Source organism: Synchiropus splendidus, chromosome 3, assembly GCF_027744825.2.
Source record: "Synchiropus splendidus isolate RoL2022-P1 chromosome 3, RoL_Sspl_1.0, whole genome shotgun sequence".
NCBI classification, from domain to species: Eukaryota; Metazoa; Chordata; class Actinopteri; order Syngnathiformes; family Callionymidae; genus Synchiropus; species Synchiropus splendidus.
In genome coordinates this window covers 12,391,425-12,412,655 of record NC_071336.1, presented here as the reverse complement: position 1 = coordinate 12,412,655, position 21,231 = coordinate 12,391,425, and the positions used below count along the sequence as shown (strand labels likewise).

General features: G+C 42.5%; 6 protein-coding genes across 8 annotated transcripts; 1 reads left to right on the top strand and 5 right to left on the bottom strand.

Moving 5' to 3' along the window:
- Window positions 1-31: 31 nt before the first annotated feature.
- LOC128755945 (signal-regulatory protein beta-2-like) lies at window positions 32-953 on the bottom strand. The gene is made up of 3 exons (XM_053860057.1): window positions 853-953; window positions 449-790; window positions 32-387 (listed from the first exon to the last, which is right to left on the bottom strand). Exons 1-3 carry the CDS (start codon window positions 887-889, stop codon window positions 32-34), a joined length of 735 nt encoding a protein of 244 aa, XP_053716032.1. The 5' UTR covers window positions 890-953.
- Window positions 954-2,838: 1,885 nt separating this feature from the next.
- Window positions 2,839-4,614, bottom strand: LOC128756369 (signal-regulatory protein beta-2-like). Its single transcript, XM_053860824.1, has 4 exons — window positions 4,571-4,614; window positions 4,160-4,507; window positions 3,769-4,098; window positions 2,839-3,183 (listed from the first exon to the last, which is right to left on the bottom strand). The coding sequence occupies exons 1-4, from the start codon at window positions 4,608-4,610 to the stop codon at window positions 3,050-3,052; spliced, it is 852 nt and encodes a 283-aa protein (XP_053716799.1). The 5' UTR covers window positions 4,611-4,614; the 3' UTR covers window positions 2,839-3,049.
- Window positions 4,615-6,218: 1,604 nt separating this feature from the next.
- On the top strand, window positions 6,219-8,841 carry LOC128755944 (signal-regulatory protein beta-2-like). The gene is made up of 6 exons (XM_053860056.1): window positions 6,219-6,271; window positions 6,336-6,683; window positions 6,745-7,083; window positions 7,256-7,330; window positions 8,539-8,576; window positions 8,668-8,841. The coding sequence occupies exons 1-6, from the start codon at window positions 6,235-6,237 to the stop codon at window positions 8,707-8,709; spliced, it is 879 nt and encodes a 292-aa protein (XP_053716031.1). The 5' UTR covers window positions 6,219-6,234; the 3' UTR covers window positions 8,710-8,841.
- Window positions 8,519-12,947, bottom strand: LOC128756032 (uncharacterized). The gene is made up of 7 exons (XM_053860163.1): window positions 12,820-12,947; window positions 12,427-12,741; window positions 10,872-11,204; window positions 10,527-10,643; window positions 10,412-10,455; window positions 10,232-10,350; window positions 8,519-10,114 (listed from the first exon to the last, which is right to left on the bottom strand). The coding sequence occupies exons 1-7, from the start codon at window positions 12,860-12,862 to the stop codon at window positions 10,102-10,104; spliced, it is 984 nt and encodes a 327-aa protein (XP_053716138.1). The 5' UTR covers window positions 12,863-12,947; the 3' UTR covers window positions 8,519-10,101.
- Window positions 12,948-14,343: 1,396 nt separating this feature from the next.
- Window positions 14,344-17,003, bottom strand: si:dkey-165a24.9 (G-protein coupled receptor 4). Its single transcript, XM_053860668.1, has 3 exons — window positions 16,949-17,003; window positions 16,202-16,888; window positions 14,344-15,918 (listed from the first exon to the last, which is right to left on the bottom strand). Exons 2-3 carry the CDS (start codon window positions 16,780-16,782, stop codon window positions 15,525-15,527), a joined length of 975 nt encoding a protein of 324 aa, XP_053716643.1. The 5' UTR covers window positions 16,783-16,888; window positions 16,949-17,003; the 3' UTR covers window positions 14,344-15,524.
- A 1,257-nt stretch (window positions 17,004-18,260) lies between these two features.
- Window positions 18,261-20,792, bottom strand: ugt5g1 (UDP glucuronosyltransferase 5 family, polypeptide G1). 3 transcript variants are annotated; one of them, XM_053859959.1, is made up of 2 exons: window positions 20,195-20,792; window positions 18,261-19,937 (listed from the first exon to the last, which is right to left on the bottom strand). In XM_053859959.1, exon 2 carries the CDS (start codon window positions 19,932-19,934, stop codon window positions 18,345-18,347), a length of 1,590 nt encoding a protein of 529 aa, XP_053715934.1. In that variant the 5' UTR covers window positions 19,935-19,937; window positions 20,195-20,792; the 3' UTR covers window positions 18,261-18,344. The 3 variants fall into 3 exon arrangements, with proteins under 3 accessions (XP_053715934.1, XP_053715935.1, XP_053715933.1); XM_053859960.1 differs by having other exon boundaries at window positions 20,565-20,792; XM_053859958.1 differs by having other exon boundaries at window positions 20,488-20,791.
- Between the last annotated feature and the right edge of the window lie 439 nt (window positions 20,793-21,231).

The window sequence follows — 21,231 nt, the reverse complement described above, 5'->3', positions numbered from 1 at the left end:
TAGCAGCATAAAATTAATTTAAATCAGAAAATTATAAAGGGTGTTTTATATTACGGCTGGTGATGTTCAGCACAGTCCCGTCGCCCAGCAGAACTTGTCCACATGCAGCAGCTACACAGTAGAAGGTTCCAGCATCTTCAGAGCTCAGGTTCTTCAGGAGGAACTCGTACTCACATGCCTCATTTGTGCAGTGACTCTCATCTCTCCCAGACCTGTGAACAATCTCTGCAGGAGGTTTCTTTGGAGTTTTCAGCCACATGACGCTGGTGTGTTCTTGTGAACAGAGGTCCGTGTGAAGAACTGAACACTCAAGAGTCACAGAGTCTCCCGGCTTCACCAACAGAGACGGAGGACGCTGCACCACAGAGTGACTGGACATGTTTGCACCTGCAGAGAGAAACTGTCATCATCCTCATCGCCTGAATCCTCCTTCAGATCTCCTTCAAACCTTTCAGCATCAGAGATGTTCCTCCTCCAAAATGGACACGATCTAACTGTATCACGCCACAGTAGTAAGTTCCCACGTCTGTCCAGGTGGTTGGTGATATCTTCAGATGATGCTTAGTCCCAACAGCTTCAACTGAATATCGACCCTTGATGTCGTCAGACATTTCCACATGAGAAAATCTGGAAGTGAAAGAGGCCACGAACTGCAGCACCTGGGCTGATGTCAGTCTGTACCACACTCTATCCAGGTTTCCCTCAACGTAACACTGGATGGTGACAGAGTCTCCGAGCCCCACAGATCGGACAGAAACAGGCTGTGAAATCCCACTGAAGTCTGCTGCAGCTGAAACACAGATCATCCCCTCAGACTCATTCAGTCTTACATAGCATTGCTTCGTTACTTACACAAACTGCACAGAAGCAGAGCGTGAACAAAGAACATCTTGCTCCTTCAGTGGTCCAAACTTTCCGAAGAACTGACCCACTTAGACCTTCTTCAGTCCACGGTGCTCTCTGAGTGGCTCTTCATTATTTAAGGTCCTCGAGAGGCTGATTCATTGCAAACTCACTGGGTGTTGCACACATGAAGCTCCACCTATTGACAACAAACCATTATTTTTGAGAATAAAGGAGCCGTTTCACACCTCTCTTTGGCAACCAGACTGCACCACAGCACAGACACCAAATCACGTTCTACATCAAAGGCACGTCAGTATATTTTTTCTTTATTTATTCAAGTCCAACAACAATCTGTGTTAAAAAAAAAAAAAAAAAAACTTTAAAATTTATATTGGTGTCTTTGACGACTTTGGTTTTTCAATTTCAGTAAATATGTGAAATTGTTGGAATTTTGTGAATCCAGATCACCGTCTGGATTCAGGTGTTTATTTTATTTTTTTTTTAAGAATATTTGTAACGTTGGGGGACCGTATTCAGCATCTGTGCCAGACTGGTATATGGATCCAGGAATTCTGTTTTTAAGGATACTTTCTCATTGGGGAATAGTGGACTGAAGCTGCTTGGAGGTTTGAGTGCTTTTGCAGTTTCCTTGACACAAGTTTCTAGTTGCTAGCATCACATAGACTGTAGCCATTAGTTAACATGAGGCAGTGATTCGAAGTGGATTTGCAGAGCTGCTGTGGAGGGTTAGAAGGAGTTGGTTCCCCAGTGGAGCTGGATCCCACCTACTGAACTGGCCAAAACACATCGAGATTACCAGCTTAGTTTGAGATGACACATGCATCTGTCCATGTCTACATATTTCAAAGTTGTAAAACCTTCATGGGGATTTCCAACCTGTCACCAGAACATCCTTGACATGTCATCTTATCAGATTGTCTCTCTCTGGGTTTTTCCAGCTGACCGAACTAGCTCCAGTACTCCATTAATGTGGTGAAGTTCAGCTACCAGCAGCAGTAGTCACAACCTACCACCACCTGTTGCCTTTTGGCTCAGCTCTTTTTATCTTAGCAGATACAGAGGAAATATACTTGTGACTGCATCATCGAAAAGGCTGCATTGATAGATTCTGTCCTCAGAAGGAGCAGTCTGGGAGAAACATTGTCACTGCAGACCGATGCCACTTGTGAGCAGCAATGTGGACCTGAGTCAGGGAGCGGTCAGCTGCAGAACAAATGACCCGAATTGCGTACAAAAGCATGTTTATTGCACAGTTGTAATCTCACGTCATTACTAGTGATGTGATGATGAGGCTTCATGAAACAGTAGCCTCATTTTCAGAGCTCTGTCGGTGGCGCTAACAGTTTAAATATGACATGAGGTTTCACTGAAATGGTTGTTCAAGTCCAAAGATTTCAGTGACATCTATAGCAGGATTATATCCAATATTTAATGTGCTAGCTGTCTGTCTTCATGAAGTAGTACTAAGACTTTTGTGGCAGTCGCTGATAAATGTGCAGACATTGTAACAGGGTTATTTATTTTACTCAAGGAGCTTGTTGCTGAAGCTGAAGTGAAATATCTATAATGGCCTTTCACAAAATGTATGAGCAGTTTCCCTGTTTGTGTTTCAAACACAATGACTTTTTTACACACTGAGCATCAAAGTTCAGAAAGCTTCGGTCGGTTATGCTGCCGTGGTGGTTGATACGTGTCCAAAACCTCCGTTGACATCAACACTTCCTGCCACTGAATAGGGCTCTGCCAAAGTTTCACTCAGCTAACCAAACATGACGAAGAAACACAAATAGCAAACGTTTGATTTTTCATTACATTTTTATTGATTCACTATAACACAGTTTACATGTTTAATCCTGAGGTACATTCATTTCCAGTGACCCTGGACATCAGGTGTGTCCCTTTAAATTCATTCATTCATTCATTCATTCATTCATCTTGCAGTTAAATAAAAGCTTTTTAAAGATACTCAGACTGAATTGTTGTGAAAAACTGTGTATATACTCGACATATGAAATATAAAAATTCCAGTTTGTTCAATGATTTACCTTTAAATGTGACAGCCCGAGGACGCAGCTATGAAAATAATTTATGATAAGAATGAATAAAATGATGATGATGCATCCACATCGAAATGTTAGAAAGTCATGTCTCATCTTGGCATTCAGTAACATGCCTCATAATACTATTGTTGATACCAGTTTCCTCTGCCTAATCTCCAAATAAAACCCAGTGTGAGGAGCCCACAGATCACGTTGTAGACGATCAGTGCCAGGAGGAGTGGACTCAGTTTTTCCTCGGTAACGTCAGGAGCAGCTCCTCAAAAAAAGAAGACATAGTCAGTCTTTGAACTGAGACTGCACGTGTTGCTGGCAAAAGCTGAAGCTGAAGTCAACATTCTAACAAAGATGGTGAATGTAAATAAAGATAGCTGACAACTGACTCTTTCGATCAGAGGTGTGTAACAACAAGGTACCAAAGAGTTGCTAGTGACGGCCTGATGAGGCTTCATGAAACAGCAACCTTATTTTCAGAGTGTACTAGATGGCGCTCCGTGCACTAAAATCTTTGGATCTTTTGGACGATTCGTTTTTATTTAAACCTCACATTGTGTTTTCAAACCAAGAGCGCCACATACTGAGCTTTGAGAATGAGGACAGTGTTTCACGAAGCCTCATCAGCCCAACACTACTCTATTACTATCAGCCGATCACTGGGATTACTTCTGCTTTCAGCCTGAACTCAAGGCAGCACTGACTTGTAACAAACTTGTGGAGCAACATTTGTGGAAGGCGATACATGTCTCACCACTGGATCACTGGTGTTTTATGATGTAAGAAAAGTACAGACAAAGTGGTCACTTAAGTTTGGAATATTTCATTTACCGGCTACAATGCTACTTACTGGTGACGTTCAGCTCAGTCCCGCCGCCCAGCAGAACTTGTCCACAAGCAGCAGCTACACAGTAGAAGGTTCCAGCATCTTCAGAGCTCAGGTTCTTCAGGAGGAACTCGTACACACATGCGTCACCTGTGCAGTGACTCTCATCTCTCCCAGACCTGTGAACAACCTCTGCAGGAGGTTTCTTTGGAGTTTTCAGCCACATGACGCTGGTGTGTTCTGGTGAACAGAGGTCCATGTGAAGAACTGAACACTCAAGAGTCACAGAGTCTCCCGGCTGCAGCGACTGAGACGGAGGACGCTGCACCACAGAGTGACTGGACATGTTTGCACCTGCAGAGAGAAACCATCATCATCCTCATCGCCTGAATCCTTCTTCAGATCTCCTTCAAACCTTTCAGCATCAGAGATGTTCCTCCTCCGAAATGGACACGATCTAACTGTATCACGCCACAGTAGTAAGTTCCCACATCTGTCCAGGTGGTTGGTGATATCTTCAGCTGATGCTTGGTCCCAACAGCTTCAACTGAATATCGACCCTTGATGTCGTCAGACATTTCCACGTGAGAAAATCTGGAAGTGAAAGAGGCCACGAACTGCAGCGCCTGGGCTGATGTCAGTCTGTACCACACTCTGTCCAGGTTTCCCTCAACGTAACACTGGATGGTGACAGAGTCTCCGAGCCCCACAGATCGGACAGACACAGGCTGTGAAATCCCACTGAAGTCTGCTGCGGCTGAAACTGACAGAGGATCACTTCACGTTAGAGTCCGCCAAACTTCCAGATGATTATTTCATTACTTACACAAACAGCAGAGGAGCCAAACGTCAACCAAGTACATCATGCTCCTCCACTGTTTTGGGTTATTTGTGGTCGTGCTCTAGTGACACCACCGTACACCACGGTCCTCCCTGATTGGCTCATCACAGCATGACCCTTTTTGGTTCTTCCCAGTGACGTGTTCCTCATAACACTACAACAGTCTTTCTATCGTCTGGATCAACACTGACAAGGTTGACATGTTGTCACACAACTGTCTTGTCAGTGAAGCAATGGATTCGACGAGTGTTAGGTTCATACAGAAGCCACAGTATGGACTCCAGTTAAACATAAAGTCACATAATAGTCAGAGTAAGAAGTAGTTTAAAATCAATCCATTCTAGCTTTTATGCAGTTTCTCTAGAGTGGTGATGTTTTTTTTGCCTGATCACCTCAAAAGTCTCTTTGCATCATCGACTGAAATCACTCATGAATTCAAGCTGGGTTATTGGATTCAATCTTTTTTCAGTACTGTATCTCAGTATGTATCCAGTTTGAGACAGGAAGTCACACATCAGACCAGCAGCCAAAGCAGCACGCTGCAGCGCCATAGAATGGTTTATTTGTGAAACTCTAACCACAGTGAGAGTGTTGCAAAGCAAAGCACATTCAGCAAAGCATGAGCCCACAACACCTCAGCTGAACTGAGGACAGAATAAGGGCATCGCAGATGTCCCCACGCTTTCCATGAAAATGCTAATGTACTGTATATGGACAGCCATTCGTCTGCTGACCGTTGAAACAGCCCAAGTCCAGGCTAAGTAACTAGATCACAGCTCTCCATAGTCTGCATATATACCTGTTGCCCTATATTGCTGTCTTTCATGACTAGGTTATACAGAGTGATCTCTTTCAAAGGCAGATCAAAGTCCAGGGGTTATGAGCCGTTGGCTTGTTGACGGGATTGATTTTAACTTGCAACAATTCCCTGCATAATTAGCGGTTCTCTTTCTTTATTTTTATGTCCCTTATCATCAGCTGTATCATATTTCAAATAGAAAAGATTTTTCAATTTCAAGCCTAAATCATGATTATTGTAATTGTTATTTATGTTTAGATTCGAATTTTTTTTTATGTTTTATGTGCCGCCTTAAATGCAGAAGTTCTATGGTGGAACTGAATAAAGAAACAATGACAAATGTACCTTCAGCTGTGTTAACAGAGGTTTAGCAGAACAGGCTGAGAAGCATGGACAGTGTGTTTCAATGGGCTGTTTGGCAAATGTTGGTGAAGGAACATGGACTCCAGATTACCATCTGGATCTATGAATATCTTATTGGGTAATGTGGAAATGAGTATAAACGAGTGGTTTGGTGGAGGTTTGCACTCTCTGAGTGCTTTTCTATTTTTATTTGATCTTTTTTAATGGAACCCAAATCATACATGTATAACATTCTGCAGAATGAATGACTGTAGCGACACAGTGAGCAACAACAATCAATCTGTCAAACCAGACACTCGCCTCTAAGAAAAAATGGTGGTTTATGCTGTATGGAGACATAACTTCATGGACTTTTGACGCTTGACTTGAAACGACCAATTGGGTTCTTGAACAGCGATGAGCCAATCAGAGTTCAGAGTGAACTATAGACAAGAGAAGGTCTGAGCGCAACGAGACCTTAGAAAGTTTGAATGAGTGAAGGAGCAAGATGATCTGTTTTCACGTTCTGCTGCTCTGCTGCTGGTGTAAGTAGCTTAAGTTTTTTGGAAGTTTGGATGCATCATGGAGTGAAGTTTTTTCCTCTGTCAGTTTCAGCCGCAGCAGACTTCAGTGGGATTTCACAGCCTGTGTCTGTCCGATCTGTGGGGCTCGGAGACTCTGTCACCATCCAGTGTTACGTTGAGGGAAACCTGAACAGAGTGTGGTACAGACTGACACCAGCCCAGGCGCTGCAGTTCGTGGCCTCTTTCAGTTCCAGATTTTCTCACATGGAAATGTCTGACGACATCAAGCGTCGATATTCAGTTGAAGCTGTTGGGACCAAGTATGATCTGAAGATATCACCAACCACCTGGACAGATGTGGGAACTTACTACTGTGGTGTGATACAGTTAGATCTTATCCATTTTGGAGGAGGAACATCTCTGATGCTGAAAGGTTTGAAGGAGATCTGAAGAAGGATTCAGGCGATGAGGATGATGATGGTTTCTCTCTGCAGGTGCAAACATGTCCAGTCACTCTGTGGTGCAGCGTCCTCCGTCTCTGTTGGTGAAGCCGGGAGACTCTGTGACTCTTGAGTGTTCAGTTCTTCACACGGACCTCTGTTCACCAGAACACACCAGCGTCATGTGGCTGAAAACTCCAAAGAAACCTCCTGCAGAGATTGTTCACAGGTCTGGGAGAGATGAGAGTCACTGCACAAATGAGGCATGTCTGTACAAGTTCCTCCTGAAGAACCTGAGCTCTGAAGATGCTGGAACCTTCTACTGTGTAGCTGCTGCATGTGGACAAGTTCTGCTGGGCGACGGGACTGTGCTGAACATCACCAACAATTTCAGTAAGTAGCGAAAAATAACTTGTTACAAGTTCAAAATATGCTCAGTAAAGAATGCAGAAACTTAATGTTAACTGCTTTAAAAAATGTGCATTGTAATGCTTCTCAAATTTGCACTGCTCATTTGTCAGGGTGAGACTGAAGCTTTATTTTTCCAAGTTACTATTCTCTCCAGACAGATCTGGCTTCTCTTTCTTCGTCATCACGACCCTGATCATGTTCCTCACCCCTTTGTATCTCATCATCATAAGTAAGTGTGAAGGGCATTTTAATTGACTGTTAAATACTGTTTTGGTATAGAAATCATTTTACCACTAAGGCGGGAAAAGCATTCATATATTGCGCTTTTTTGTTAGTTGAGAGTGAGTAAGATTTTAGTTGATACATTCTAAGAGTTACAAGACTATTTTATAATGTCTTTTCTTTCCACTAAGTCTGAATCCAACTTCAGAATCTTTTGTTGTCAGAAAGGAACAATATGATACACAGATGTTATGTTGTGTTTTGGGAGAAAATGTCACAGTTAAATTTAAAGAAATGAAATGAAATTCATTCATTCAAAAAATTCCAGCTATAGTGCAAAAAAAGTGCCAAAAAATAGACAGTCGGAGCTATGACAAGATTTTGTGTCTTGTATAAGGCATAAAAAAAATCTTAAAAAATAGCCTAAAACAAAACATAACACAAAGAAGAACAGGGTCCTTAACAGAGTGGCAACAACATGATAAGTTTCCCCGGAATTAAAAGTGATCTCAAACAAGCATCATCGCTATTCTCAAAAAATATATCAGCTCCCTCTTAATAGTAATTTAGTACTATAATTTAGTTATGTTTCTTTATGTTTAATGTCTCCATTGTTTTATTATTATTGTTATTTTGAAAGTGAAAAATAAAATACTAAATAAAATAAAAATCACCTTCTTAGTGTCAATTTTCTTTGGGCAAGTATTGTCCTGAAAATGGTCTTCTACTGTATCACAAATGGCTAACGCCTTTACAGAATTTTAAGAAAAAAAACCCAACACAAACAATCAGATTTCTTTCTGCAACCTGGTTTAAAGTTTGAGGATGTGGGATCTCAAATAATTGCCCTATCTCTCTGAAATTATATTGTTTTTTGTTTTTTTTATAGGCAAAATTGAAAGTGGAAATTATACCTTGAAATAAAACAAAAAGTTTATTTTGGATGAACGGTTTTTGCAGTGCAGGACAAGAAAAAAACAAAATAAATATAAATAATAATGAATGAATAATGAAATGAATTAAAAACAAACAAACAAAAAAGGTTGTAATCTGACTTAAAGGCTTGATATGATTGTTGACCCTCTTTCAGACAGTCGTCACCAACATACTAACTCCAGTTTAATCTTGAGATTACTCACAATTTACAAAGGGAACAGGTTAAACTGCAAACAAGTGTCCGTTAGTTCATGTTTGACATTAATTCTGTTTCTTCAGTGTGTCAAGACCGTTTTTCACGCCACACAGATTCAAAGGTTTGTTCATGTTTTCCTTGAGTTTTGCATGTTTTACATTGATGTGATCAATATTTCTCTGTCGGCTAATGTTGCTTCTGTCAAACTCCAGCAAGACGCAACCTGGAGCCGGTGTGTCTACTACAGGAAGTAACTTCAGCTCACACGCGCTCATGCACACCCACACACCCAGGTTTCTACTTCTATCTTAGTGAGGACACCCATTAGCTTTCCCCAGCCTCGAACCTAAACCTAACCATCCAAAACAAACGCCAAACCTCAACCAGGACTGTGCACCAAACTTAAACCTGAAGAGAGCCTAAGTCTCCGCCCCTCCCAGTTGTAAGTCCATAGTGAGATCAAAGTTATTTTCTGGTCCACTTATACCCTAGATCACACATAGTCTGTCTCTCAATTTAAATGATAAATAATGATGTTAGTTTTTACTACTTTGTTGTGCCATTTATAATTTATTTGCTTGTGAAAATACATCATTATTTTTTTTATTGGACCACAACTCAAACGTCACATGTACTGTATGACCGCACAGCAGAATCCGACCACTCTCCAGCACTAAGGCAGATGCTAAAGGCACTAAACTATCAAAGGCAGAAGACAGCAAACATTAGCTGACATTGTTACACACCTACCATGACCCTGTCGAGCCTGTCCCACATGTCATCAACTGGGAGCCTGCGATCAGCATTGTAGTTCACTACTACGTATCTCATCAAGCAACTTTTGATGCCGGTCGAAAACAGTACTCTTGCAGCATTAGAATGTATCTTTCAAACTCACAGATATCATATGTGAGATCTGTGGGGACTTCCATGTCTCCATTCTCTCCCGTTCATATTTTGTCTTAACTTAGGTTCGGCCTCACTAGGATAGATATGCTTAAATACACGCACACACATTGCATTCTCTGTTGTCCTCTTGTTCTCCTGCAGAAGCCACAAACAGCAGTGAGATTAGCTTTGTCACCCAAAATGAGGTCAGTGGTCTCTATAGCCATATTTCCACCACGTATACATTTAACATCTGAATGTAGGTCATCGACAGAACTGTCCTCTCTGCTTCTGCGCTCTCTCACGTCTTGTGGAACATTTGATGTCATACCGACTTGAAATGTATCATCTTGGAAAAAGAGACTCTTATTAGCTTGTTTAAATATGAACATTAAACCATTTGTCTGCAAAACCATTTTTTTTTGGTTTGTCTGTTCCTGTGTTGCACTGCCAAAGGGGTGGAAAATCATTGTTCATTTCAAACATAGTCACATTAACATCACATGTGCAGTCACTGAGCTGTTTGGTTTATGGTTAACAATATTGGAATAACACCACAGAACTGAAGTAAACCAACAACATCACGGAACCTACTGTTTACAAGCAGCAAGTACATGCCAGTGGTGCATTCACGATAATAACTTCTATCATAGCTTTTAATTTGATGAAACAAAGAAACACATACACAAAGATAAAATTCCATTGTTTTGAAAGGCTGTTGAAGAGGCTTCATGACGCAGTGTCCTCATTTTCAGAACTCAGCAGGTGGCGCTATTGGTAAATAGTGATGTCAGACTTCATGGAAATGGTTGTGGAAACCAACAATTTTATTTATTATAGCAGAAGTTATTATTATTATTATTATTATTATTATTATTATTGTCTTACTCCCTGTCAGGTTGACTGTGGATTCTCACTCTGGAGTAGAGTGTCTTCTCCTCTCTGCTCGACACTCTAGTGCTGTGTCTCCTACTGAGGTCGATGGCCACATACTGCACGTCTTCTTCCTATAGAAGCATTCATTTAAAGCCAAATCTCAACATGTGAGGAAACGTGATTCTTTCCTACCTGATCCTCAGCTACGTCACAGACACGTTCAACCTGCTTGTGGCCTGTGGGAACAGGATTTGAAAAACCAAAACCAAAGTGTTTCACTGAAGTGTGTTAAGATGATGCAGCTCACCTCGAGCGTGTTTCGTCCTGCTGAATCCACAGAGAGCACAGGTCAGAATGTTGATGGTAATGGACACCAGCAGCGCAGCAGAGAGGGACACCAGCCACAGTCTCTGGTCAGAACTTCCTGCACAAACAGCAGCAACACAGTTTAATAGAAACCAGTTTCTCAGCCGTTAAGTGCTGAAAACTGCTTTCAATGGACTCGAGCACTGACTGAGAGCAGAGAAAAGCAGACACTGTGATAGAAGCGTTTCTGGTTCATTTTTTATTTCAGAGTGATTTCTTTTGTGCAGAAAGGCAGCCGAGGCTGTTTATGTTTGTTTGAGGTGAGCAGGATCAGATATGAACTCACCTTCCACAAGTAGCTTTGTCCCTGCTCCGAACACAATCTCTCCACCGGAGGCCACGGCACAGTAGTAGTTCCCAGCGTCAGAATCCTGAACGTTGCCCCTCCACAAATTGCTGACACAACTCTGGGACTTTCTGTCACACCGATGGCTTGTGTTTGCGTTGGTGAATATTATTACTCCAGGTCGGGAGTCGTGCATGTTCTTCCAGAACCAATAGAAGTTCAAGTCTCCCACTCTGCCTCCAGGAGTGACGGTGCAGTTGAGCTGCACAGAGTCACCAGGAGACACCGAAACAGACTGATGCTGAAGAACAGACGTCGGCCTGGAATTTGAGGCTGAGTGGAAAAAAAAACAAGATTTTCATTTTTTATTAATTTCTGAAACTTTTACCAGAAAACAGTCAATTTGAGAGCTTCTATCAAAAGACACGATGAAATTGTAGGGCCTATCATTTTAATGGTTGGAAATACATGAGTTGCTCTTTAACCTTTCATTTAAGTTCATCTAATCCTGCATGATAAAAATAATGAATTGGCAAATTAATAGTAGTGTAACAGCCAGGGGAGAAAAGCATAGTGTAAAACGAAATAACTATTACAGTTTCGGGGGAGTCGACTGAAAAAATCAACACAAGTTAAAAATTTCTAGAGACCAGTTTCAAAGTGAACGACTTTGCTATTTTCCTTTGCTTTGTCTTCATAAATGACTCCACTTTATCTTCAACTTATTCTATATTTGTTGTCTATTTTGTGTTAGTTACCACTCTTTCAGGTTATTTAAAACTCATGCTCATTTCCCAATGATCATAAATATACACTGTGTGTTGCTATTTCAAATGTTTCATATATTACAGTAACAACAACGGTGTTGTAGTCGAGGCCACGGATCCTGAGGCCGAGTGGAGAACAGAGCCTGCAGAGACCAAGTCACTAGGGTGAAGGCTTTGCACGCCTGCGGCATCAAGTGGGCATCAAGACCAACAAGGGGGACAAGACCAAGACCAAGTTCCTTACAAGTTTCTGATTTATTAAAAAAAAAAAAATAGACTACTGTTTCTTTTGAAGTAAAAAATTTATTGTGTGTTCAATTTGGTCTTGATCTCGACTCGGTCTCAGGTTAGGGAAAACACAGCAACAAATACAGCTTTGAACTGTAGACTATCTCCACAGATCTGATCTACTCATTCTTGTTGCTCCTCTATTCATAGCTTTGTTATGAGGACAGAGTCATCAACCCACTCGTGGTATGTGTGTATATTCTTGTCTTTCAGCACTTTGTGTCAGGCTTCCCACAGCAAGTCACCCACTTTAAACTGTGTTTTCATCCACTCTACTCACATCTATCATTTTCCTCTCCGCCTCTACCACAAGCATGTATTTTCAATGGTGATTCATTCATTTTTTTTTCTTATTCTTTGCATTCATCCATTCTAAGAAAGGATGCGCATAACAACTATATTCGTCACTTAAACTGTCTCATCACAATATGATATTCACATTTCCTGTTCACAATTTATTTAGTCTGATCAACTTAAAGATGTTTTTGCATAAAAAATACCTTGCACAAGCAAGACATTTCCACTCTGGAAGCGCGTGATGCTGATGCTGGTTCCTCCACAGTAGTACATGGCGGCATCCCGCGGCTGCAGGTTGGATATCCTCAGATACTCAACACCTTCTGAAGAATAACATGAAAATCTTTCCTCATTTTCGAAGTCGTTGAAGAAAGTTTTGGATATGCCGTAGATTGAACAAATAAGTTGTGGTGTCTGGCCCAAGACCTGCTTATACCAAGACACCTTTGAGTCTCTCGATGAATGGAAACATTCTAAGGTCACGTTGTCTCCAGAGTTTCTGATGATCACAGACGAATCTGCAACATGCACAAAATTGTTACCCCTTGTAAAGAGGGGAGAAAAAAAGTTTTGCTTTTTTTTTTTAATGGACTTACATGCGTTGAGGAGAAGAAAGAACAGCATGAAGAAACGAAGCATCTTGACAAGACACGGCTGCAGTACAATAAAGGTCGGGATAGGAAGGTGGCGAAGACAAAACTGTTGACATCAGTAGAAAACTTGTGGTTGTTTGAAGTGAAAAAATCATGTCAGAAAACACGTGGTAGCTTCAAGTCTGACCTGATATACACGAGTCAGCACAGTTACATCAAGGGCCTCATTCTGTGGAGCTGCTTTAACTTTACAGCCACATAGTACAGAGGACTACTACTTGAAAAAGCTGGGCATTTGACCTGTGCACCACAAAACAATAGAGACTGGTAAATATCAGATGAGATGTTAGTAAATGAATTTGCTGCATAGCAATTGCAACACCAGGGTCTATTATTTTACTTGTTTTGCTGCTCACTATACATTACAACCCTCCGATGCATTGCATTGTTTGGAGTTGTGCCCGACTTTTAAAATGGTTAAACACAGTCACTTTGGCTAATAGCGACATGGTAGAGCAGTCGGCTTGTGTTTGTGATGTGTTTCTCCCTGAGCAAGACACTTGACCCGGGTTTCATGGATCAGTGTGTGTGAATGAGTGACTTAAGCATGGAAAGTGCTATGTAAGTGAGAGCCCTTTACCAATTCTTGTGAAGGCCTTTGTGGGGACCATTTAGCTGGACCCCACAAATCCAAGGCTCAATTTGAGGATGAGGATGTCAAAATAACTGGGTCATTAGAATTAGGTTATATACTGTACATTGTCAGTTAACCACTTCGTGGGGATGAATTCTTGAGAAAACATTATCCTTGTGAGGACTGTATGAAATTGTGGGGACATTTGGCTGAAACCCAATTGAACCTCAATTTGAGGATGAAGACTTCAAAATAACTGGGGCATTATATTTAGGTTTATAATTGTGACAATTAAAGCATATGTGCAGTTGAAATGCCCTGCAGTCACAATACTGTATGTAAAATATGATCATACCAACAATAAAGGACAGTGTTTGTCAGTTCAGAATACAAGTTTATTCCTGTCAAATGACCAAGAATTAACTTAAACTGAATTGTTGCTGAAAAAAAAACGTTAAAATAATGGACAGTTCTGCACTGGAACAATTTCGGCGGCAACATGAACAGATGAAATAAGACACATCAACCCTCTTGTGTTTTCTTTTCAAAATATCCATGTCCACATATCAGGTGTAAATGTTCACAATTAAAAAAAAGGATATTTCAGACATAGTTGGTGCTACTTCACTGTTAGACACCCCACCGTGAAATGGAAATCAAAACTTGACTTTAGCAATTCCTTGAGACTAGTGAGTGACGCTACAGGGGAACAAGTCAAGCTGTAATTCTGAGCTGTATTTTTTGAAAAACATCTTCAACTCACTCCAAAGGAGTGACGAAACACATGGTCAGTCTAGAGAATTTGAATTAATTCATCTCAATTAATCGCAGTTTAATGACATAAGAATATTTGCCACAAGAAGCCACATTTTTCAATTTGAATTAATTTGGTATATTACTGAATCAATGGACCCATAAATACATTTAAGCAACAAAATATTTATTTATTTTGCATCACTTTGACAATAGAACAATACATCACAATAGTGGAAGTTTTTATATCACCTTATTTAAACTAAGCTCTTTTCATGTCTTTTTATTCGCACATGAATTTCAATGTTACAAGTATTTCAAGTACATTCAGAGTAGTGGAAACCATGGCCATTGTGTAGAGAAAAACATCCCCGAACAAAGGCAAACAGATGCTTTTGTTTGCTTTGGATCAGGGATTCCTCCATGTTTGTTGTTGTTGTTATCATCCTAGCTGCCACGTGTCTTGTGCATCAGTGGGATCAGTGGACCAGGAACATCTGTATACCACCAGTATAAACATCTAGCTCAAACCATGAATAGTTTTACCTTGGTTTTGAGTCTTTGCTTATTGGACAATGGCTGCCTCACAAAAGTGACCTTTCCAGTTCCCCCTGCTGACCCGCAGCCTCGGGCTGCTCGAGAGTAAAGCTGGACATGAGGGGACACAAGGTTAGCAACTACTTACTGTTACTGCGGCATTAGAGCAGCCTGGCTGACAGGAGTCGACTAGTGAAGTGGAGACACCTGTTGCTGAATCAGGTCAACGAGTCCACCATCTGGTTGGGCTCGGTCATTCACCAGGAGAACAATAGACAGCAAAAGACAGCAGGACTGGAGGGAAGATTATTCTCCACCAACCTGCCCTCTACTCACTACCTCTATACGGTTTGCAAGGAATAGGGGAGGTGACATCACCGCAGACCCCTCAGAAAGTGCCAAAGCTGACTGCCATAGCTCCCCCCACTGGACCATCGCTGCGTTGAGCTGTTACTAACCACAATAAACCACACTCGGCAGACTGCATTACTGCGATCCATCTCACATTTGCTGTGGACTGCCTGTCCTTGCCACTTCATGTTGCTCTTCTCTTGAAATGAATGCTACCCAAGTAATATATATTGTCCCAAAAGACTTGACAATGAAGGTAATAGTAGCCTATGTTGATCATCCGCTGAGTCGCTCATATCCTCTTAACATCCACAAACCTGAATGGTTCTTCGTCCTGCACGTGTCCTGTGATTCGCAAATAGTGGCAAACGGTTCCTAAAAGCATGGTCTGAGATGATAAGCTATCTGAAAGTTGACCCAAACATATCATATGTTATATCCCTGGAAAGTGGTTGTGTCTAAGGGCGTCCTGGCCTTGTGGGGCCTCCCCTCGCCTGCAGACTCTTCCAAAACAGGGTAGCGACTTTCTCAGCTCCACTCGGGCATCAGGACACAGAAAAATGTAGAAAAGAGGATCCAGGACGAGATTGAAGCTGGTGAAGCCGTAGCAGAGGCGGTAGACCAGAAAGATGGAGCGCTCCAGTTTACACGGTTGGTCTGTCAGGAGGAGGCTGACAAACCTGTAGCCTCCCACCAGATGGTACGGTCCGAACACGGCGATGAAGTTGATGGTGATGATGATGAGGATCCCCACAATCTTGTGCCGCTCGTGGTCAGAGAGGGAGGGGGAGCGCCGGAGTGTTACGCCAATGTGGGCGGAGCTGTAGCTGACAGACAAAAATAGAAGTTTCAGAATAAACATACTGACAATAAACTTTTGTGTTAAAATAAAAGCTTGACATTATTATGTATTATTATTGACATTTTTAAAGAGCAAAAACACCTCTTGTTGTTCAGTACCTAAAATCAACAAGCAATGTGTGAACATTTTGCAAACATTCATTCATTTGTTCATCAGTTTAATGGAGAAAGTGAATGTTTATGTGGGGAAAAAACGTTTGGATAATGGCTCATCTTATCATGTCGTCAGAAGGATTGTGTTTTTCTCACCCGAGGATGCAGCATGGCAGCAGGAAGCCCAGCGCCACTGTGATGATCTTGAAGTGGGCATACTTGGTACTGACTGGATACTGCTCCAAACACAACAGGCTGCCGGCATCGAACACAGACGGCAGCAGTCCAAGCAAGCAGAACAGGAAAGTGACACACCACACTGCCATGCCCACCAGCGCTGCCACCCGAACTGTCCTCAGCCGGCGGCTGCTCAGCGGGTACACAATGGCAAGGCAGCGGTCCAACGCTATCAGACACAGGAACATGACGCTCGCATACACGTTGACATAGAACACGTAACCCACCAGCTCACAAGTAAGCTGTCCATAGGGCCAGCGGTGCCCCCCCTGCAGGTAGAGGATCCACAGTGGCAGCGTGAGGAGCTGCAGCAGGTCTGAGAGCAGCAGGTTGAGAATGTGGACCAGCTGACAGCCTCCCACACCGGCGCGGCCCAGCTGGTACAGACCCCAGAGAGACAGCAGGTTGCTGGGCAGAGCCACGGAGAAGATGATGCTGTAGATGCAGGTCAGACCCAACGTGTCCGAGTCAAAGGGGAGGCCACAGCTGTCGTTGGACATTGTGAGGAAGATGAAGATGGAGGATAAAAAGCTGATGTAGAACCACCCATCAATCAATGAAGGGATCTCACATGTCCACTTTAGAACATGTTGCGCTGCCCTAAACCTGCGGAACATTACTGTGATTAGATGTTAAATCCAAGGACACAAACATCTTTTCACTCACCTTCCCGAGCCACAAACCAGCCTGAGCCTCAGTCTGGAGTCTCAGTCGACAAGTGACCTACAGACTGGGGAACACGGCGTCTCTACAAAGTCCGCTGTGATCGTTTCCTTCTCAGGAAGTCCACTTCTTTAGTTTTCAAGGCCACATCCTGAAGGAGGAGAACGCCTTTCAGGCATACGCACATACAAACACACACGCACACAGTTGCACCGAAAACCTTTCACTGCCACATGTTGGATAAAACTTTACACAGAATAAATGAAATTTGAAAAAACAAACATTTTAAATGCTGCTTTGCTTCAGAGAACCAAACCATACCATAGTTTCATAGATTCCATCACCTGCCTGTTTTAAAATATCTGCCACATGGCAAATACCAGCATTATAGTTGAAATTAGGTTGTCAAAGTTAAAAAAATGTGAATGACTTGACGAAAAATAGTCCATGTTTTTGCCTGCAACAAGCTGGTGTGTGGGCACTGCTGGGTGGAGTAGAGCTGCTCACAATAGAAATTGTTTCTGAGGTGAATGTGTCTGCAGGAGCTAGAATGTTAGAGGAAATAATGAGAAATGCCAGATACTGTTTTTCTTTCCGAGGTGAAACTGCTTGACCCGACGCCTTTGAGGACTCCAGTGTTAGCGAAAATTAGTAAAACTGGTATTTGAAAACCGAAAGACGAGGACTGGCCATGCATAGATGGATTTTATTTCAGTTAAACGTGAGCTCCGTTAACAAGTGTTATCAGAAATGAACTCTTTATTTCTGAGTCTAGCAACAACATGAATAATCAATGTGTAGATTGTAGATAAAACAAGACTGTTAAAGGAGCAACACAATTTGGTACCACAGCCACATGGAAGTTGTTTAATAGATTTTATTGTATACTGTGTTTTAGATACAAATTCATGATTCTATAATGGAGCTTGTGTTGCAATATCGTTTTTGAGACAATACAATAATACATGGCAGTGTCTTCAGCTGGTATACATTGTTCCTAGGTCAAAACAGATCAAATAGTCACAGAAAATTCCTGAAGTGGAAGTACAAAGATATTTGATAAAGTACCTCCACGTCACTGAGTCACTGCTTTGTCATGATTTGCTGGTGGCTCACTCCATATGTTTCGAGTCGTAGCTTGTTACATTCACAGTCGGAAAGTGTAGACATTTCTTTGGGGGTAAAATTACATTTAAAATAATGTAACAACAGAATACATAAGCATCAAAGTCAACACGAGGAAAAAGTAGACCACTAGATGGGGAAATGGAGATAAACATAAGAAAAAAACAAAGGGCAATGGCAGTTAATTATAGGAATTACATTTCCATTAAACCATGTAGTTAAATGTGTGTAGCAAGACATACTTTTAGATATGTAAATGAAATATATTTGTTTGCTACTCTGATTTGGTCTTCTTCTTCTTAGATTTCCGGCAGCAGCAAATCCGACAGAGAGCCAGTGATCCCCAGAAGATCCCGCCAATCACAGCAGCCAACAGAGCAGCCACATCGAGGCAGTAGTAGGAGTACCAGGTGAGGTTGAAGGCTTCAGAGCGCAGATGGGCCGCTCCCTGGTTCCTGATGACGTATTCAATCCAGAAGATGGCGGTGTCCAAGGGAGGAACAGCGTGATCACGGTGAAGCTTCGACATGCGCTGTATGTTCTGGCGATAAGACGGAGTTTCCAAGACGTCCTTCAGAGCTTCCAGGAATGTGTCCTTTGTTAGAGATTTGGCTTCCACCACCTGAGCTGCCCCACGCACTTTCAGGCGCTGTCCGTTGTCAAACTGGTCAAAGAGAAGTGGCAGACACACAACAGGGACGCCGTGGTAGATGGCCTCGTAAAGGCCATTCGTGCCACCATGAGCCACAAAAGCACGAGTCTTTGGGTGTCCCAGGAGGTCCTTCTGAGGCAGCCAGTCCACCAAGAGGGTGTTGTTTCCTAATGTTGAAGGTTTCTCGCCTAAAAACTTCCAGATCACCTTCTGAGGCAGCTCAGCAAATGCTGCAGCGATTTCTTCGGTCATTTCTTTAGACAGCGCAGACACTATGGTCCCAAGAGACATCATCACCACGCCATGTTCCCCGGAGCTCTGTACAAAGGCTTCTAGATCATCAGGCAGGGGTTTCGCCGCTTTGCTCTGGAATCCACCAATGTAAATGACATTGGGCATGGTGGGACGGGGGAACTCAAACACAAAGTCGGTCCGCATCAACCAGATATCAGCCTGGCGTTCCAAGGACAGCAAGCTGGTTCCGGGCGGGAAGTGACGTCGGAAAAGCTCAAAGTAGGCAGGTTCAATGACATATTGGTGTTCAAAGACACTAAAAATATAGTACAGGACATTCTTGGTCCGGTCCACGAAATCCATCTGGTCATGAAGTTCAGTTCCAGGCACAGGCACATAGGATAATGGGGATGGTGCAATGGAGAAGTGGCTCTCTCCGGTGTTCATCCAGCGGACGTTACACACCATGGGGAGTTTCAGGTAGCTGCCCAATATGATCCCCAAGGTCAGCGCGGGGTCAGTTAGCATCAAATCAAACTTCATGTCCTGCATGTTTTTCATGAAAACAGGATCATCTAACAGGCTGGCAGCTGCTCTGGCGAGAATAGCATGACCATTTTTCTGTATCCGTGTGATCAAGCTCTGCTGGCAGAAGCCGCTAAAGAATTGTGGCCACTTTCTGCATTCAACAACATCCAGGAGCATTTTAGAGTAGACGTTAGGGTCCGTCTCATCTTCCAACGTCTTCACTTCGATGGAAGTGTAGATGGGTGAGTCTTTGGGAATATACCAGCTCTTGGCTGAGCGCAGCACCGTCAGCTCGTGACCTCGGGCGTGCAGCTCCTGGAGAATCACATTCATGTTGATCCAGTGGCTGCCGTCAAGTGGGACAACCAAGATCTTGCTGCCATCGCAAAAGGCTGCAGCCAGCGAGAAGATCAGCAGCACCGGCAGGACGGTGGAGAGGGACCTCACCATTTTCTGTCAAAAACACACGTTTGCTTATTAAATCAAATGAATGAGACAGAGCGAGAGAAAGTTTGGTTTAATACCAGTCCATGTCTGGAGAGAAAATATAAAGACTATGAATATACATTTCCTTTCAACGCTGTTGGGTTTATCAACAGGAGAGTGCAGATCTTAGTGTAACAAATATTCAAGAAAAGAGCGCAAAGTTTTACATTTGAAGACAGTGTCAAGAATAGCACTGATCAAATGCCCTTTTTTTCCACACTTACCTTTCTGACAGTCCAAATATCAAGCTCGAGTGTGCAGCCTAGAGTGAGGCGTTTAAACACATCACACCACACATGCGTTCGCGCAAGCCAGGTCAAAGTTCAGGCGGAGTGTGTAACATTATACGTCAGTTAAAGCTTAACTGCTGCACACAATGGTTTGCTCAAGTTCTGATGGTTCACTAGGGGTCACATTTATTGATAAAAACATTATCCCATAAAACGCCCACACATAAAAAGTCTCTCGCCAAAATACAATTTCATATCACCTCACTGCTAATTAAAAGGTCACATACTCATATCACGGAGTTTCAAGCTGACATTAGATCCTAGTGGAGTTCACTCCTTCTTTAAAAAACTGGAAAAATCTTACGAGCACAAGCAGATGTGGTTTGTTGGTTTTCCGCGTTCTATGCTCTGACGACGCTCCCTTTACTGTGATTGGTCAGAGGTGGGACGTTCAAGCTTCAACGCGAACGTCGGGATTCACAATTCACTACACGTTACGCGAGTGACTGTATTACTAAATAACGCAACTGTAAATACATTTCCAATATATTTTTTGTTTAAAAATAAACAGAAAGAAAGAACATATAAACGGCAGGCGTTATGCATGGGAGCGTACGTTTGGCAGAGAATGATATATTTTGAGACGGCCGTAGACGTAGAACACCAGACAAATTCTGACTTTTGTTGTTTAATAAATTGAAATTACCTCGTCTTTTGAAATACAGAATCGCCCCCTGCGTTCAAATGAAGCGTCCCTTACTGAACCAATACGGCTCACGATCCATACCTTGTTCCGAGGGATGTTGAACGCATCACGGTGCCGTCAGCCCTGTGTCTCTCGCGGGGACCAGCCGTCCTTTCTCTTATATTAATAGTACTATAATAATCATAATGTTTGTGGCAAGGTAGAACCAGGCACGAAGGAGGACGGGATCCGTCGAACAATAAGTGTTATGCTGCAAACCGTTGCGCCATACCGCACAAACCCATTTAAAGAAAATGCGAGATGTTCCGTAGATGCTGTCCTGTTT